Source organism: Dromiciops gliroides, chromosome 5, assembly GCF_019393635.1.
Source record: "Dromiciops gliroides isolate mDroGli1 chromosome 5, mDroGli1.pri, whole genome shotgun sequence".
Lineage (NCBI taxonomy): Eukaryota > Metazoa > Chordata > Mammalia > Microbiotheria > Microbiotheriidae > Dromiciops > Dromiciops gliroides.
Window position 1 is genome coordinate 26,745,634 of NC_057865.1, and position 19,376 is coordinate 26,765,009.

General features: G+C 43.4%; 1 protein-coding gene across 1 annotated transcript in view; it reads left to right on the forward strand.

The window, feature by feature from the left end:
* The window catches only part of NEK10 (NIMA related kinase 10), a 241,392-nt gene that overhangs the window by 15,422 nt on the left and 206,594 nt on the right, over positions 1-19,376 (forward strand). The window contains 3 exon segments of the mRNA XM_043969156.1: positions 3,870-3,980; positions 4,291-4,351; positions 17,382-17,512. Coding sequence (XP_043825091.1) covers positions 3,907-3,980; positions 4,291-4,351; positions 17,382-17,512 — 266 coding nt within the window. The 5' untranslated portion in view covers positions 3,870-3,906.

Genomic DNA, 19,376 nt, shown 5'->3' on the forward strand with positions numbered 1-19,376 from the left:
AATTTTTGTTTTTAGTGAGGCAGTTGGGGTTAAGTGACTTGCCCAGGGTCACACAGCTCATAAGTGTTAAGTGTCTGAGGCTGGATTTGAACTCAGGTACTCCTGACTCCAGGTCCAATGCTTTATCCACTGAGCCACCTAGCTGCCCCTTGGATAGTTATTTTTAAGGATGAGTTGAGATCTGAACATGTCTATAAGCAATAGCAAATGAGTTATAAGATAAAAGTCTGAAGAGAGAGAGAGAGAGAGAGAGAGAGAGAAAGAGAGAGAGAGAGAGAGAGAGGGGAAGTAAGCTCCAGGATGCCAAGATGGGAGATGATAGAATTGAGGGCACAAAGGGGCTGGTTTCTGTTTTCTTGGTAAAGTAGGATTTTGTAAGAGGGAAGATGGAAGGAACTGCATATGGGCTGGAGGGAAGAGGAGGAGTTCTGGAATAGCTCTTACTGGAGAGAGAGTAAGGAAAGAACAAATGTTTTTGTTTTGTTTTGTTTTTTTAGTGAGGCAATTGGGGTTAAGTGACTTGCCCAGGGTCACACAGCTAGTAAGTGTTAAGTGTCTGAGGCCAGATTTGAACTCAGGTACTCCTGATTCCAGAGCCAGTGCTCTATCTACTGCGCCACCTAGCTGCCCCGAACAAATGGGTTTTTGGGCAGGATTAAGGGTCCAGTTGTGATAAGGTGAATTTGTAGTAGACCCAGTCATCTGTGTATTTTTTTGCTGGTGTTCAGCTTGCAGGGAATCTGATGTGAAATGCTTAAGAACCCCTGCCTTCAAAATTCTCTTCTAACAAGATGTCTGCTATGCATAGCCCCAAACCATACAGGATTCCCTAAAAGACATTGCAACTGAGTCAATTTTGTCTAATAACCCACTGATTATTAATATCAAGCAAGGCAAAAAGCAGGGGATGCGTGTTTGTCTGTGTTGTTCCCCATTGTTATAGAGGAGCTCCCAAGGTAGATCCCGAGACAGAGACAGATGCCCCATAAATGGTGAGTCCCCTGAATGCCTTGTTTTGCTGATGCCGTTGCATTAAGTCCCAGAAGATCTGCAGAAGCAGACAAGGCAGGCAGGCAGCTGACAAGTATTGATATGTCACGCATAATGAGCGCTGGGAATAAAAGAGAGGCAAAATGCAGCCCCTGCTGTGAGGGAGCTTACAGTCTCATTGGGAGATAGCACAGGCTATGGGGGAGATGGGCTCAGAGGGAGACTTGGCTGAGATCTGAGGGAAGCCAGGCAGGCCATAAAGCGGAGGTGAGAAGGCAGGCATCCCAGGCCTGGGGAGAACCAGTGAAACTGCTCAATCGGGATATGGAGCCAGGAGTCTGTGTCACTGCATCTTAGAGTGTGTGGAAGGGAGGGAGACATGAGAAGTCTGGAAGGGTAGGAAGTGGCCGGCTTAGGAGGGCTTTAAAAACCAACAGATTTTTGTGTTTGTTCTAGACTTTGGTCTGGACTTAACAGGGGCCACTGGGGTTGATAGAATAGGGGTATTCCATGGTCAGACTTGTGCTTTATGCAGGTCGATACTGCAGCTTCTTGGAGGATGGAGAGAGACTTGTGGCAAGGACACTAACTAGCAGGCTAATGCAGTAGTCCAGGTATAAGGTGATGAAGGCCTGTGCTAGCGTGGTCATGGATGAGAAATGTTATGAAGGTAGAAATGACCGGGCTCGACAAGTGATTGGATATTGGGATGAGAAGGAGTGAAGAGTCAAGGATAACATGTTGACTGTAAACCTGGGGGACTGGAATGATGGTAGCTCTCTCTATTTTGTCTTTTTCTTTACAGGGCAGTGAGGGTTACGTGACTTGTCCAGGGTCACACAACTAGTAAGTGTCAGGTGTCTGAATCTGGATTTGAACTCAGGTCCTCCTGAATCCAAGGCTGGTGCTTTATCCACCGCGCCACCTAGCTGCCCCCAGTTGGTAGTTCCCCAGTAGGGGATTTGGGGAAAGATAATGAGTTTGGTATAAGATGGGAGGTCAGGAATTCTAGTAGGAAATGGGAGAGAGGTTAGGGCTGGACACAGATCTGAGAATCATCTTCATAGAGATGATAGTGGACTCCATTGGTGCAGATGAGCTTCCTGGAGGAGATCCATGCATTTGAACCAATCAGCCCAAGCCCCCGAAGGATGTTTCTTGTCTGAGCTATGGATGTGATTGAATGGGCACCTCTAGAGCTCGGGGGCATGTACTTGTGTGCATACACACAGACGAGTGTATAAATGTGCTTGTGCCCACATATATCTTGGACAGGCCCAATGAATAGAGAACCAGCCAGGCCTAGCATTGAGGAGAAAAGGGAGAGCGGGAGGAATTGCCTCTTCATGGTTCTAGGCTTCTCCGCGATGAAGGCGCGTCATGTGAATGGCCGGTGCCTTCTGGTGACGTTGTGGCCAGGAGTCACAGAGTGCCACAGTCGTTGAAGAAGCGACGTCAGGGAGGGTGCGGAGGGCAGTGGAGACAGGCACATGGGTGCGAGCACTTGGACCACATTTCAGATGAGGGAGTTTGTGAGAGGAGCAGCTTAAACCACGCCGTGAGGAGAGTGTGGCTGGAGAGACAGACGAGCGGGTTACAGGTGAGGCTTGAGGTACAACCCGTCAGCAGTCTAGGGGCACCGTGGGTCTCCATCCCTCAATGCCAGTGATGCTACAGGAAGGCCCCTGGATATTTCCATGTCCCTTTCTCCCCACCCCACCCTCCTCATGGCATATCTACAGAGAAAACCAGGGGGTCACAAGGAACACAGGTTGGACAGCCACGGATGAGGCGTAATCTGGATGACTGGGATGGTGACCTCCATCAAGAAGATCACAAAGAAGCTAGGTGGCACAGTGGATGGAGTGCTGGGCCTCGGGAAGACTCATCTTCCTGAGTTCAAATCTAGCCTCTGATACTTACTAGCTGTGTGACCCTGGGCAAGTCACTTAACTTGCTTACCTCAGTTTACTCATCTGTAAAAGAAAAAAAATGAGCAGGAGCCAGCCAAGTATCAAAGAAGTGCTGGAATTTAATCTCAGGGAATGTAAAAGGCATTAACAACAGGACAAAATTCAGAAATTTGAGCAGGCCTTTTCACAAGTCTTCCAAAGGTGAGGCATTGTGATTGATCTGAACCCAGTGGGGTAAGCCCCTGAATTGCTGCAGTGCCTCTTGAGTCGGCCCATTCCTTCCAGACGGGGCTCACAACAGCTTCTTCCAGTTTCAGGCTGGTTCTAAGAATTCTGGCATTGAAGGAATGGTTCTGTATATTCAGTCCTCTGCGAGGGCAAAGCCAAAGAGGGCCCACCCATGCATTATAGTTCTTAGCATTTACTTCTCCTGGGTGTCTTGGGTTTTCAACTTATGTGTAGTGTAGACACAGTCTCAGCAGCCTGGAGGTAGTCAGGGAACAGAAGGCTCCTCCTCTGGGCAAATGGTAACAATTGCAACATTCAGTTCCCAGTAAACATTGGGTAGCATCTTTTCATAGACCATCCTGTATTATCATAGAGGTGCTAAGAGGGTGTTACACAACACATACAAAGTAAATACGAGTTGGCTACAGTGGCATTGATATTACACTTTATGTAGTGCATTGGAAATGGTTGGCTTTTTTATTCTTCTGGAATAAAGCTTGTTTGTTTTTTTTTGTTAAATTGATTTGCTTGCTATTTTGAATTGTTTGGTAGACACATAAATATAGCTTCTCTCCCCCCCTCTTTATCTCTCCCTCCCCCTCTCTCTTGTTCTCTCCCTTCCTCTTGCTTTTTTCCCTCCCTGTCCTTCTCTCCCTTTCTCCCTCCCTCCCTCTTTTCTTTCCCCTCTGTTTCTTTCCCCTCTTTCCCTTCTTCCCTCCCCCTTTTTTTTTTTTAAAGGAATGAGATGTTAATCCTGGGGCACTGATGTTTTACAATGCCTGATCAAGACAAAAAGGTGAAGACCACAGAGAAATCAGCAGATAAGAAACAACAAGGAATCACCACTAGGTACAGTACACTGAGCCCTGGGAATGCTTAGCTTAAGCAGTTCCTCCTTGATAAGGGAACCAGTTGCCCAGGTTTGGTGCCTTGCTGACGAATGCTGTTACGGTCACTTGACAACTGTTACTCTGGGTCACAAAAGTGACCGAAACTCGTGCTGCTGTCAGGCATTCCAACAGGTGTGGGGGTTTGAAGGTACAAAGGCATCCTTGCAGGGGGGGGGGGGGGGGAATGTCATCAGGAACAGGAAATGTGACCTTCACAGCTATTCGCAGACACTGTTTTGTTAAGTTCGTGTTGTTATTCTTTATCCTAGGGACTATTCAGATCTTAAAAGACTTCAGTGCCTGCTCAACGTTCAATCAAGCAAACAACAGGTACTTTTTCCACGTTGACCTAGAGAACACAGGGGAACATGAGAGAATGCGTTTTACTTTAAACACTGAGGTTTACTGAGTGTAGGGAGTTCTCTGGGAGACACTCCTTCTACCAAGGCAGACTGACTGGTCTCTGCTCCACAAAGGTGACTGGCCCAGGGTCACTGGGGCAGTGTGTGGTAGAGGTCTGAGAAAGAGGTTGGGAGGTACATGAGAGAACATTCAATACGGTTTCCTTCTCCCATCTGGCCCTTTTACAACCTCTCCAACAGAGTCAGCTTCTTCTTGAACACTTTCAGTGATGTGGAGCTCAGCACTACCCAGGGTGGGCCAGTCTATTTTGGAGCACCTCTAATTACTAAAATGTAGTGACACTGAGCTGGAATCTGCCTCCCTACAAATTCCCACCACTGGGGCTGCCCTTGGAGCTCTCCTCTTGGCAAGCCTTTAGATGAGAGCTTATCATTGTGTGGTCCAAGTTCTAAAGGGCTTCAAAGTCGTTCTTCTGTATAAATTGTTCTCCGAGCCCTGCTCACTTCAGTCTGCATCAGTTCTTTAGAGAGGGCTACAGATTCTTCTGCAAGTGTTTCATCAGTTCTTAAGGAACGATAATATTCCATCACATCCATATGCCACAGTTTGTTTGGATATTCCCCAACAGGAGGTCACCCCATTAGTTTCCGATTTGGGGTTGTCAAGAAAAGAGCTTCTATAAATATTTTTGTACAGATAGGTCTTATCCCCCCCCTTTTTTTAGTGAGGCAATTGGGGTTAAGTGACTTGCCCAGGGTCACACAGCTAGTAAGTGTTAAGTGTCTGAGGCCGGATTTGAACTCAGGTTCTCCTGACTCCAGAGCTGGTGCTCTATCCACTGCGCCACCTAGCTGCCCCTTGTCCCCGTTTCTTTGATTTCTTTGGGGGTATCGGCTAGTTACGGTATAGCGGGGTTAAAGGTTATGCATACTTTGGTAACCTTTGGGGGCATGGTTCTAAATGACTTTCCAGGATGTTTGGACCAATTCCCTGCACCCCCAACAGTGTACCAGTGTGCTTGTTTTTCTGTAGCTCCTTCAGCATTTATCATTTTCCTCTTTTGTCATCTTTTCCAGAATGATCTTTGAATAGGGAAAAAGAAATGAGATTTTTGTGGAATCATAGTCCAAACCACCCAGCCAGATGGAGGACATGGATGGTCCTTTCCTAATATAAATAAAAACTGGCCCAGTGGCAAGATAGTGCTTTTAGCACAGTGCTTAATAAGATGCTAGGTGACTAGTGATGAGTGACTTCCGTTGACTCAATGTCCGATAGAAGTCTGAGGTCACTAAGAGTGGACGCTGCTCACATTATGACTTTTCTACAGTCTCCTGCTTCAGAAGGTAGAGGGAGCAATGAGAGCAATTATTACGTTTGGCTCAGATAAGTAAATATAAAATATTCAAAATAATGACAAAGGTCATTTCAAGATGAGTAGTGCTAACAACGAAGGTGATGGGAAATCTCCTTGAGGGGGTGGCACCTAAACAACTGAGCTTAAAGGGAGCTGGGGGTTCCAAGAGCTAGCGGTAAGGGGAAAAAAACTTTTGTGGTATGAAGAATAGTCTGTATAAAGTCATAGAAGAGAGGAATCTAGGGACAGAAAGCAAGTAAGTTAGCCTGGGGCAGAGAGTGCATGTAGCAAGTAATGGGTAATCAGGCTGGAAAGTGATGTTTGAGTTGTGACTAGAAGGAAGATGATATCTACCAAGTGAAGGTAAGTAGGGAGTCCATTCTAGGTGTGATGCTGGCAGGACGAAGGGCTGGAGATGGGAGAGGGAATGACATATTTGAAGAACAGAGAACACCTGTTTGACCGGATCACAAGAGTGCAAGAGGGGGCAATGTCCAACCAAACCAGAAGGTTGGTTAGGACCAGTTCATGAAGAGATTTAAAAGCTAAACAGAGTTAGCTCCTAGAATAGTGAGCTACTGGGAACTGATTGAGCATGGGAGTGACATGGCTGGCCAGATCTGTGCTCGAGGAAAATCACTTTGACAGCAACTTGTCGGATAGAAAAGAGTGGTGAGAGACTTGAGGCGAGGAGACCAGTGGAACACTCTTGCATGAATTGAGACCGGAGGTGTTAAGGTCCTGAACTAAGATAGTTACTGAGTGATATAAAGAAAGGAGTGAATGTGAGAGATGTCATGGAATCGATTGGATATTTGGGTTGAGGGTGAGTGAGGAATTGAGGCTAATGCCAAGGGACTCAGAGGATGGAAAGACGGTGGTGCCTTCAACAGTTAGTGAAATTTGAAAGAGGGAGGGTTTGGGGGAAAGAGAATGAGTGGAGTTTCAGTTTTCTCCAGGACATCCATTGCTAAATATTCAATAAGTCAGTGTTGTGGGACTAGAATTCAGGGGAAAAACTGAGGCTAGACCAATAGATCTGGGAGTCGTCTGCACAGAGATAGTAATTCAACACTTGGGAGATGATGAGGTCATTGGGAGATCATAGAGAGAGAGGAGAAGAGCACCTTGGACCAAACCTTGGATAATACCCGCAGTTTGGGGTTTGGATGTGAAAGATGAGCCATCAAAAGAGACAGAGGGAGTGGTTGGACCGCCAGAGGAAAGCAGGTACTGTCACAAAACCCACGGAGGAGAGAATATCTGGGAGGAAAGAGTAGTCGGAAGCATCCAGTGCCATCCCTGGATCAAGGTGCATGAGAAGTAAGAAAAGATCCTTCAGTTTTTGGCAGTTGAGAGATTATCAGTGGCTTTAGAGAGAGCAGTTTCATTGGAATGAAGAGGCCAGAAGCTGCTTTGCAAAAGGAGGTAAAAATGGTAAAAAAAAATAAGCTTGAAAATAAGAATCAGGAATGAGAGAGACCAAAGCCTTATGGGCTTCACAGAAGCCCCACTCTTTTATGTGATGACATTCTTTCTTAAAGAGAAATGGATCAGCAAACACTGCACGTGGCAGACACACCATAACATCACAGAGAATGAAACTGATTATATTTTCAGAGGCAGGAAATAACTTGTTGCTGATATTGGAATCATTCCTGAATCAACTGTTTGGGTGTAGCCACACCACTGGTTTATTAGATGAAAGATCAGAATTAGTACAAAGCTATAAGAGAATAAATAAATCAATAAAAGGACCACAGCCCTACTTGTTTAAATAATTATTCATGCCAAGCTGTGTTGAAGTACACATTTGCTCATAGACTATAATGAAGAAGGAAGATGGATGCCTATGGTCAGCGTTATCATATAAACTAGATAGCCTCAGTGGAGCAAAAATCCATTTTGAAGAAAGCTTGGCAAGAGATCCAGCTGAATGACATTACCCCAGGGGTATTTAAGGACAAAAATGGAGAATTTCTGCAGAGAATTTTATAACAAACATGTTTTCATCTTCAAGAACAGTGGACATTCCAAGTTGTGTCTATAGGAGATGTAGAAATGGCATTAAGCAGAGTAAAGAAGGGAAAAGAAGCCAGATTGGGCCAAATAGAGGTGATCTGTGCCGTAGGAGAAATAATTGTGAGACATTTGGGGATCAATGTTCAAGGTACCTAAAGGGGGAAAGATACCAAAAATGTGGGGAACCTTTTGGACTTCATTAATGTAAAAAATAGGCGCCTCCCCAAAGTATCAACAACTACCAACATATGCCCATTCTTCTGTCTGTACACTGTCTATGAGTCACCTATATACGAATCACGGGTCTCCTTAATGATAGTGTTAACAGGGAACAAGTAGGCTTTTTTCACAAGAGATAGTCAATAACGGATCACATCGTTATCATTTTGTACCCGACTGAAAATGTAGATGATGAGAAAGAAAAGAATGTGAATTGGCCGGGCATAAGGCTGCCTTCAGGCCTCTCTTCTGTCATGGTGCCTTCCACCCATACATCAAAATCATCTGCAATTCTTTGAAAGACATTAAGAAATGGAAATAACCCCGATCTAGGACCCTCTGCATGGAAACATCAGGCCAGGCGTAATAAACACGGGGATGTTTGTCCACCGCCAACGTCTGGCCACGACAATGGAGGAGATCTCCTTGGAGGGCAAAGCTGGGGGCTCCCAGGAGCGAGGAATAGGGGCCTTCAGTCTATTGATTGGGTGGCCTGGCTGTGTGGAGCGAAGAGGGTGTAGACAGGCGTCCCCCCCGGGCTGGCAGTTGTGGGCAGGGTGTGCTTGGTTTCTTTGGAGAGGGCTTCCAAATTGATGAGCTAGACGACAGATCTGTTGGCATATTGGGGTTTCATCTCGGCTACTTTCACACTCTGGGGCTGGATTAAGCATTTTGTTTAATTCTTGATCCAGATGGTTGAAGGCGCCAGCTGCCTGGTGCCTAATCTTGAGCTCCCCACCGTATTCTGTATTTCATATTGTTCTTGATTCAGGCTGACCTTTGCCCTCGCTCATTCCTAAATATCTCAGCTTTTATGCATAGTGGAGACACATGCGCTCTTATCTCCTATTGAGTTCCTGTCATACTGGTTCATTAGAACTTTAGGGAAATGGATTTTTCCAAAGCATTGTGTATCACATTCTTTCCCATGCCATGTCATTACTCTTGATGATCATTCTGAATTATTCCACAGTAAAAGGAAGATAGATAACAGGACTGTATTGGAACTGAGCCTTAATGTTTCGAGTGTTCAATATGATGGCTGGAAGATGCTGTATAAGGAACAAATAGTGTTAGTAGGATCATTAGATGGAGCCTGGCATAGGTCTACCAAAAAAAAAAAGTAATCCAAGAAAGAGTAAGAGCTAGCTTTTTTGGAAAGGTGGGATTGATGGTCTTTTTGCAGGATCTCTCTCTCTCTCTCTCTCTTATTTTTTTGCTTTTCATAAGACTTTGCGGGAGGATCTATGTATGTTTTAGAAAGTTACAGGAGCCTGGTTTGTATACTTGAGTGTTAAATTTTTGATATACAGTGGAGGAAAATACCTTTCCAAAGACTGGGTATGCCCTTCCCTGTATTGTTATAACTGAGAAGACAAGTTAAAGTTCTGAACATTGTTTCCATGAAAAGGAATTTGAATTATTGAAAGTAATATTTTCAGCAGGTCATTATAGCCTAATGTCTTATTCTTATTGACAATTATAAGTGAAGACAGCAGGCTTTTGAGATGAAGCATGGTGTTATAGGTCCCCAGCAGATGTAGTTGGAAGGAAAGAATTGTCTTCTTTGTACCTTGAAAGTGCCTCCCAGGTCCCTTTAGAGGCTGGAGCTGAGAGGCCAATGAACTGTCTGGAAAGAAGGAAAAATGTTTTTGTCATTCCCGTTTGCATTTATCTGTGGCCACTCAGAGGTGCAGATGTCAGGAAGTATCTGTGATTGAATCTCGGGGCTACTTGACCAGTTTCCTTTTTCTGGAAGGAGGAGACCCAGGTCCTAGTCCTCTTGTGTATTCCACATGATCACTGTCTTCTTGGGCAAGGCGTGTGACCTCTTTAGGAGCCTATTTTTATCACCTGTAAAATGAGATTGTACCAGGTGATCACTAAGGTCCCTGCTGGCTCTGGAAAAAATGTTGAGTCTCTAATTCTATAAGCTACTCCGACAGCTCCCTCCAAGCCCAGGGACTGGCAATAGGCCTCGAGTGCTGTAGGTTGGAAGCTCTCGGACTAGGGGATGGAGAAAGCCATTTTTTTTTTCAACATGCTGGTTTTGAGCCTGGAGCATGGGTCCCCAGTCTACCTGGCTTCTTTCTTGGACAGCATTAGAAAGCTTAAAACTTCAGATGCTTAGCATAATTCATGAAAGCGCTGAGCCCCAAGGACTTCTTTGAAGGGAAATGAGGTTTCCTAACTGGTTAAATTTAAACGTCGTCAGCAAATACCCACTGACTTCTTTCCATACCAGCATTCTGTATATTAAAGATACTGACTCCCAATACAATTAAAATGATCTTCTCTTTATCCAGAACAATGTTAGAGAGATAAACATCTAATAAACACATTTAAAGGAGCTGAGAAACTCTTGGGAGTAAATAATGCTCCTTATTGTGTGCAGCAGTAAAGCAGTAGGGAGAGGTAGAGAGGAAGTAGATTCACCATCGATCCAGGGGTTACTCTGGTTCTCTCAGTAAGTGCGTGGTCACCTCCAGAAGGGCTTCAGCCGCTGTCCGTCAGGCCTGGATTCAGCTCTCCTTGAAAACTGCGGCCCTGTCCCCAGTGCCCTGTGCTGAGCTGCGGCTGCCCCTGCCGCAGAGAAGTCCTCCCGATCGATTTGGAGCCCACAGGAGCTTCGTCTCTTCTTGAGCTGTGCAGAACTATCACTCCCTCTCGCGTGACTTGTGCCTCACCAGGCAGCCAGTTTAAACTTCGTAAGAACGACTGCTGGATGTTTGAAGTGTTCCGACCAGAATTTAGCACTGGTTTTTACTTATTTTCTGCTGATAGATAGACATAATAACACAACGATGACTTGCCTTCTTGGCTTAGCTTTTGGTTCTGGCTTCATTTATATGCCAACCTTGGGAGTGATTTTCCCAGAGTTCCATGGACAGAGTCCCCCAAAATCACTTCTGGGGACCAGATGCCCATAATGGAATCAATGTGGAATGACAAGCATTTGTTTTTTGGAGGGGCAATGGGGGTTAAGTGACTTGCCAAGGGTCACACAGTTATTAAGTGTCAAGTGTCTGAGGCCGGATTTGAACTCAGGTCCTCCTGAATCCAGGGCCGGTGCCCTATCCACTGCACTACCTAGCTGACCCAACAAGCAATTTCTAAACCTTAGTCAGACAGTTGTCTGGGATAATAGACTTGGCTTTCACCCTAGACACAGAGAATCAAATGACTGAAATTCAGCTTGAGCACAACCTTCTGACTTTTCTTCAACTCCTTCTTAGCTGAGTTATGAGGCCTCAAATACTCTGACATGATTAAAAGACATGTTAGCTTATGAGGAAGGCTTTCTGCTCACTATGCCTTAGCACCTGGGAACTGACAGGATTGACGGGTGGTCCTGGGGAGACAAAGCACAAAGCCCAGAAATTGGCAGCAGAGGGACACCGGGCAGCACAGAGACCAGGGGAAACATCCAACAGGGAGCATGAGCCCACATGCCAAGCAGAGCGATGTCTGTTAGAAACAACATGCTTAGCAGAGATCAGCAGAGAGCAGTGTCACAGCATCGCCCTTGACTGTCAGCTGTCCAGCAGCTCCGGAGGAGTGAGTGCTTGCCCAAGCCACTTGTGTGACCTGGCCATGTGGGGTCATTGCTTGTATTTCATCATGCGTGTTCCCTGGGCACATGGATTCCTACGTGTTTACTCTCCCTTTCTGGGCAGAGTGTACCCTCTGAGAGCACGAGGGGACTGTTTCCTTGTCAGTTTAATTGCTATTTGATTGAAAGTCTGTTGTTGTAGAATAATGTGTCATTTGGCTGACTGGTATAAGTCAATACATTGGCAGAGGCTAATGTGTCTTAGGGGCTTTTTTCCCCTCCTAATTAATCCTTAATTTATTTTTAAAAATCAAACTTTCTTTTTTATGATGAACTGAACAATCATCATCAAAGACCCCAAAGGCACCACAGACTCCATCAAGATACCAAAGAGCATCTTACAGCTAGGATAGGGTCTCTGGGTGATCATTTGTTTTTTTGTTTTTGTTTTTGTTTTTGTTTTTTTTGGTGAGGCAATTGGGGTTAAGTGACTTGCCCAGGGGTCACACAGCTAGTAAGTGTCAAGTGTCTGAGGCTGGATTTGAACTCAGGTCCTCCTGAATCCAAGGCCAGTGCTCTATCCACTGTATTACCTAGCTGCCCCTGGGTGCTCATTTCTAAATGGGATACCCCAAAAGCTACTTTGAAAAAAAAGCACACATAATTGCGAGATGATAAATTTCTATAAACTGAAAATTTTATGTAAATTTATTTTTTGTAAAAAAACTATCATTTAAAAAGCCCAGTAAAGGAAATCTGTGATAAATCCTTTTATAAACAGGATAATCTTTCCCTATTTCTTAAGCCTGGATTTTTCACAAATGAGTATGCCTTAAGTAGAATGAATACTCCTATATTTTCAATTTAGATGAAAGCAATCTGAGGTTTGTGGGAGTGAGGAACATTAATACCTTTTAAGAATTTATTTTATTTTTACTTCCTCACAACTCCCCTTCTCCTTTCCATTGAGAAGGCAAGAAAACTATAACCTAATACAAATATAGTCATATAAACAAATTTCTGTATTATCTAAGAAAATTCTTATCTAAATGAAAACTATGGTCCCTTCTAACTCTGATATCCTAGATTCTAGTGTTTTCTCCCCCAACCCACCTCCCAATGCACACAGGAATTTCCCTACAGAATTTGTCTGTAATTGTCATGTAGACAAATGAGGCTTTTTTTCTTTCTAATAGTTCACCATACCTATCCCAGAAAGTAAATTGCTACAAGGAAATGAATGAATGCTCCCCTAGTAAAAATATGTTATAACCAAAGATTGGGAAGTCATTTGGTTGGCATTTCATATTGTATTTTTCATCATAAGCTTCAGTAGAAATAAGTAAGCACACACCACCCAGTGTGGGCTCAGCTGATAACTTGGAGAGGAGATCTTGATATGATGATTCCAGTGTGTTGCTGAGAAACTAAAAGTTGCATTTTGTATTCTAGATACCTTATGCATAATGTTTTAGCTTAATGAGGTGTCATCATTAGTTTTCTAGAAGTGCTAGTAATTTGTCCCACCATTGGGCATGCTACACTTTGAGCTCTGCCTTAGGCTAACTTCAGGTGCTTTCACATCGGATTAATTTATGCCATATTTCAATGACCAAAAAATATTTGAGAAGCAGATAGATAATAGATCCTACATTATTATTCAAATGATTGACTGATTTCCTGAATTGGGAAAGTCATTCATGAATCAGCTGATTGTGATAGTTGGACCATTAAATTCCACACCAGAGATCAGAATTAGCCAAAAAGTTAAAACTAACGAATAATTGATAAGAAACAGATAATTGGGCAGCTAGGGTGGCACAGTGGTTAAGCACCGGCCCTGGACTCAGGAGTACCTGCGTTCAATCCAGGCCTCAGACACTGACATTTACTAGCTGTGTGACCGTGGGCAAGTCACTTAACCCCCGTTGCCTAAAAAAACCCAAAAAACAAAAAAAGAAAAAGATAATCACATGTAATTGAACCAACTCAGTCCTTAGGTATTTAAACTAGTCATTCACAACAAAATTAGTAAAAAAAAGTTAGAACAAAGAATAATAATGGGAAAAGATTGTTATTTTAAAGCTATTTAAATGATCATTGAGTAATAGGCAGCAGAAATGACATAAATACTGATTACAGTAATTTTGTACAGCAGTATTAACTAATATAAATGAATTATTATAACAGGGAGATTGAAAGAACTTAAAAAAATCACCCTGACCTCCTCACCAAATAGACACCGCAATCAAAGGTGACACTGTTTTAGAATATTAGCATCTAGGTAAAAGTCTTATGAAGAAGCATGATGTCAGAAAAATAGAGGAAAGTAGTGGAAGGTTAAACCAGCTGCAAAAGCTTGGCATTAGATCCAGGGAAGTAAAGTTCTCCAAGGGTATTTAAGGACAAAAAGAAAGATCGCAAACAAGAAAAATGGAAAAGATCAGCAAACATTTTTTATAAAAATGTGTATCATCGAAGACAGAAGAACCGCCGCACTTGGATTCAGTTTCCAGATATGCTTATAGAGGAGGTAGAAATGATCCTGAATAAAACAAATTGAGAAAGTAGTCAGATTGGATCAAATATAGATAGATGACATCTGTCCTGGGAGAAACAAAATGGTGAGGCTGTCAAGGATCATTTCACAATGCAATGAAAGAGGAGAAGATGCCAAAAAGTGTGGGAAAAAAAATCTTGAGCCTAAATAATACCGAAAGACTGTCACCAAGATAATATCTACAACTACTGACGTATGTGCCTGTCTCTGTACTTAAACATCATCAGTCAATCATTATGAATTGTTTCAATTACATATTATCTTTTCCTCATTATTATTCTTCTATTTTAAAAAATTAATTTCATTATTCATTTTTAATTACTAGTTTAAATACCCAAGGATTGAGTTGTCTGAATTGATGTGATATCTTTTTCTCATTAATATCCTTTGTTTTAACTTTTTCTTTTACTTATTCTGATCTTTGGTGTAGTGAGTCAATGGGCAACATATACACAAACAGTGATCTACACATGCATTGAGGACATTTTTGTTTTTTTTGTTTTTTTGTTTTTTGGTGAGCAATTGGGGTTAAGTGACTGCCAGGGTCCACCAGCTGTATGTGTCAAGGGTCTGAGGCAGATTGAACTCAGGTCCTCTGAACTGACACAAGGCGGTGCTCTATCCACTGTGCCACCAGCTGCCCCGTTTGAGGACATTTTTGATGAGGATATTAGCAAGGAGCAGGCAGGTTTCTGTAAATAATATCTTACAATGCAAACACATTTTTTACTGTCATGCAGTGGACAAGAAGATATAGACAGTAAAAGATTCCGTTGCGTTTATTTTTTGTTAATTATGAAAAATAGTTTGAGCACATTTGGTAGAACAAAACACTGCTTTAAATGCTATCTTCCATACATCAAAAATGCCTGAAGATTTCCTGGAAACTCTAATGACAGAAATAGTTCAACGACCTTCTGATCAAGTTTGCCCTTGTGCATGGCCTGTGTTGGGTGAAGTCCTTCAGATGCTCTGATTTCTAGATGACGTTGTTCTGCTCGCATTAAAGACCCACAACATGGTAGAACTTCTTCAAAGGGGTCTTGTCCCATTCTCTCTTTCACTTGGGTGTCTACTTAGGACATCTTGGCTTAGTGGATAGAGCCAGGAAAACTTGAGTTCATGTCACATCTCAGACACTTGATCTGTGACTGGGGGCAACTTGCTGATGTAAAAATTGGTCCCCACGCTGGGCTACTCTCAGCCTCATTTTCCAATGGGGATGATGATAATAGATAGAGTCTAACTCACAGGAGCAGATGACCAAATATGTAAAGTGTTTTGGACATCTTAACTATATAAATGCCAGTTGTTATTTTTTGAGAGTGCCTTCACTTGCATTCCTAGAATTTCCAACACGTGAATGATTCAGTATACTTATTTACCTTTTTGGTGTTTTTCTTTTCTGGAGGGTTTTTTCTTTGTTTTTTATTTTGGCATGTCAAGTGTTCCACTCACTTTCCTCCCATCCCCCATTATTTTGTTTTTTTGTTGGCGTGTTTCAAACTTAATTGGCTTTCTTTTATTGGAGGCTCCCTTGTTTCATTAGTAATCAAATTCAACTTTGCAGGGGCATATTACTTAAGTCCATTTCTGCCTTTTGGAATATCCTATTCCATTCTTTTCTCTGATTTCCTGTGTTTAGAGATGAATACTGGGTTAAATTGAATTGGCCCTTCTTTTAAATGAGGGCTTCTCTATTAGCTGCTTACAAAATTTGCTGTTTTCATTGAAATCGTGAAATTTAATCCCTACATGGCTTGGTATGTAAAGGATAGGGTTTTCCTCTAGTGATGTTTTATTGAGTCTATCAAATTGTATTTTTCCATCTGTAGTCAAACATTCTGGACACTTTTCTTACATGAATTCATGACATACAGTATTTATATTGTGAAATTTATCACTTTTTTCCCTTGGAAAGCCTGTGATCTTCAAGTGATATCTGTGCTTGTGGTCTTTAAAGTCTGTTAGTCACCTTGACTCAAATAGAATGAATTCATTCTTTTAAAGTTGTCTTTTGCTTCTTTTCTGCCAATTTTATTTTTCCTTGTTGATATTTTTGAGCTCTGAATCTCTCTTTTTTTCTGGCTACTACTGCTTTGGAGATATTCTTCATTATGTGGTCTAAGATGACTGCTCTGTTGTAGTTTTTAATTCTACTTGGAGAGTTCAGCTTTCTGACTTGAATTCCATCCTAATATCCGCTTTTAAAAATTTGTTATCTTTTTTGAAACATTCTGGAGTTTTTTGTTGCCCCCCGATCCCTGGGGGGGATCCATGTAATTTCCCTTTTTCACTAGAGTTTTTCAGTTCATTTTCTTTCAGAGGGTATAATTTTTTCAATGTGTCATGGGCTCCTTGACTTTGAATTTTTATTATTTTTTCCGTTGTCTTTGTGAATCTCCCTCTTTATCTTCTCCTCTTGGACCTTTTCACTGCAGTGTTTAGCTTTTGCCTGCTCAGACCCCTGGACTGTACCTCCTTAGCTGCCTGCTCTTGGGTGGTTTGGGGGTCCAGGTTCTTCCTTGCTGTGGAGATGACTCATTTCAGCCAAGGCTGCAGATCTCCTTTCCCTTAGCCACAGAATCCCCTTCCTGGTGAGCCAGTTCTGGACTGTTACATCTTTGCCCCATCTCCCTTTCTCCAAGGTTTGATTACTTTTCTTCTCGTGGTGAGGCAGAATCTGTGTTTTGACTCTTAGGGCTGTGGGTAGGATTCAGACCTGAGTCCCTGTTAGAAAATGAGAATGTGTTCCCACAACTAGATCCTGAAGCACAAGCCTGTGGGGTCTGCCAACCTTGCCTGATGAGTGGGGAGGGTCTTGGGGTGCTGAGAGTGCAGGGGGATTTTCAGTACGTGTAGTTCTCTAGTGTTATTTCTTGTCTTGTATCATCGGCTTTAATTGCTGGAGATTTGGCGCTTGCTTGGAGGCATCCATGTGGACTTGGAGTCAGCAGGACCTGAGTTCCAATCCTATATAGATATTTACTGACCCTGGATAAAGTCATCTAAATGCTTCAAGCTTCAGACTCTAAGGACCAAATGAAATAACATGTGTAAAGTGCTTCATGAGCCAACAGCATGCTCTGGAAAGGATGACCAGAGCTATTATGTGCTACTCTTCTGAGTCTCTTTGGGGAGTTACACAGAGACTCCCCACTTTGCAGGCAGCTCCATTCTTCCCATATTGTGTTCATTTGTTTGTGGTGCTGTAAAGACCTTGGTGGTCAGGAAGGTGGGACATAAATAGCAGCTTTCATCCTTTTCATTCTTGTCTCTTCCACAGCTCCCAGCCATCCATTTTGACAGTGCCCAAGAGAGCATGACGAAATCGGAACACGCCATCAAGGCTGGTGGACACCGAGGTCGCGGTCCATGGCAAGAGTCAACCGAGGCTGTTGAGCTGGAAAACTTTAGGTAGGGACCACCATGTCTGCCTGACTCACACGTGTGGGTGCCTTTGACTCCTCAAAGAGCTGAGCCTGGACCTGGGCTTTGTGTGGCCGTCCTTGGATGGTCTTCCTCTAGTGCTTTCAAACTATGCTTTAACCCATGCCTGAAAACAAATGGAGCCTCATCTCAGGGACCAAGGACAGAGTAAGACTGGAATGTTTCTGTACAGTGTGGATGTGCCCACTCGGGCCTTCTTCAACTAAGGGAAGTTTCCCAGTTTGGGATCTGGTTAGATACAATTTAAATCTGCCCTTTATTCTGAACAATCAATCTCCCTCCCGTCAATCACAACATAGAAATAAAAGCAGTGAATCTAGGTAGATGTGGTTCATAAATACATGGGTTGTCATAACATAGAAAGTTTCCGTTGGTAGCTATAGACAAGGCTTGCCTTCATCCTTGACTTAGAATGCGTGATTCTCTGTTTATCTCCCCATCACCACTCAGACCTCCAGGAGACTACACATTCCTGGAGACCACACCTCTTCTGTGAATCAGTTCTTTGCCTTTCTAAAGTGCTTAAGTTCCCTGTCACTAAGAGCCACATAAATATTGAATGGACCGGAATGGACTTGAATGTCCATTTGAAACAAAGAGAGATTTTAGTAATAGCCCAGCACATCCCATGTGAAAAGTGTAAGAACCGTAAAGAATCTAAGAGGGTCAGGTGCTTTCATTTTAGACTTTGTCCTTTCTCCAATTAGGGAAGTCGGAGCCCACCCTTTCAGTAGTCTGCTCATTTTCCATCTTGGCCTCAAAGTTGTCAATGGTTGAGTGGCAAAGCCAAGTGTAGGAAACTTGACCATGTTCTGTCTTTGACTCCAGCCTTTAGGGAGTGGGCTGTCATGGAGACATGGAAGGGTGTTCTGGGCTCCATTTCACAAACGTTTGTTGATTACTCTGTGGGCGATGATCTTAATACAGAACTTAGAAGATCTCATCTCTGCCCTCATGAATGTGTTATAGCATAGACAGCCTCATAGCCCAGTCTAGTGGCCTTTGTCCTGCCTCCTCCTCATTTGATAACTGTCGGCTCTCCGCTCCCACTCCTGACACTGTTTTCCCTTGTGATACCAAGGCTTTTATTGTGGTCATTTTAGCTCCTCATCTTCCTCCCACCCTTGAAACTGAGTATCTTCCCATGGCCACGATTTCCACTCTGAGTCCTGTTGACCCCTAAATCTGTTTCTTTGATGCTAAGTTTTTCCCAGAAGTCCCTTCCTGTTTTTTTATGGAATTGGGGAGTCTCCTAGTTGGAAGGGGGCCTTCTCAAACCAAGCCAGATCTGAGCAGAAGTCCCCGCTACAGGTGGTGATTGAGGCTCGATCTGAAGACCTCCAGGGATGGAGAACCCATTACCTCCTGAGCCAGCCCCTTGGATTCGTGGGCAACTTCTATGAACTGAAACCCACCTCTTGACGCCTTTCAATAAATCTTCCTAGTGCCCCCCATGTTCAGAAAATTGCTCCCCACTCCTTACTGAGGCTGGATTTGAATTCGCCTTCCTGCCCTCAGGCCCTACCCTCTATCCTTCACATCACTTTGCTGCCCTGGTGACAGACATCTCTATATCCTGTTTCCCGATTTCCTCTGTCCCTAGAAGAGACAAGTAATCCCTGAGTACTAAAGTTCCTTCTTTCTTTTGAGGCCCACAGGGTAAAACCATAGACTTTCCCCCGAAGCTCTTCCCATCCTTTCGCTGGCCCCTCCCCCAATTAATTTCATCTTTTTCGCCTTTTCATGGAACTTTGAAACGCCTTCTTTCTATATTTTCCACTGAGGCAAATTAATTCAGTCACTGCAGTCACCCACAGTTCTGACCCTGAGG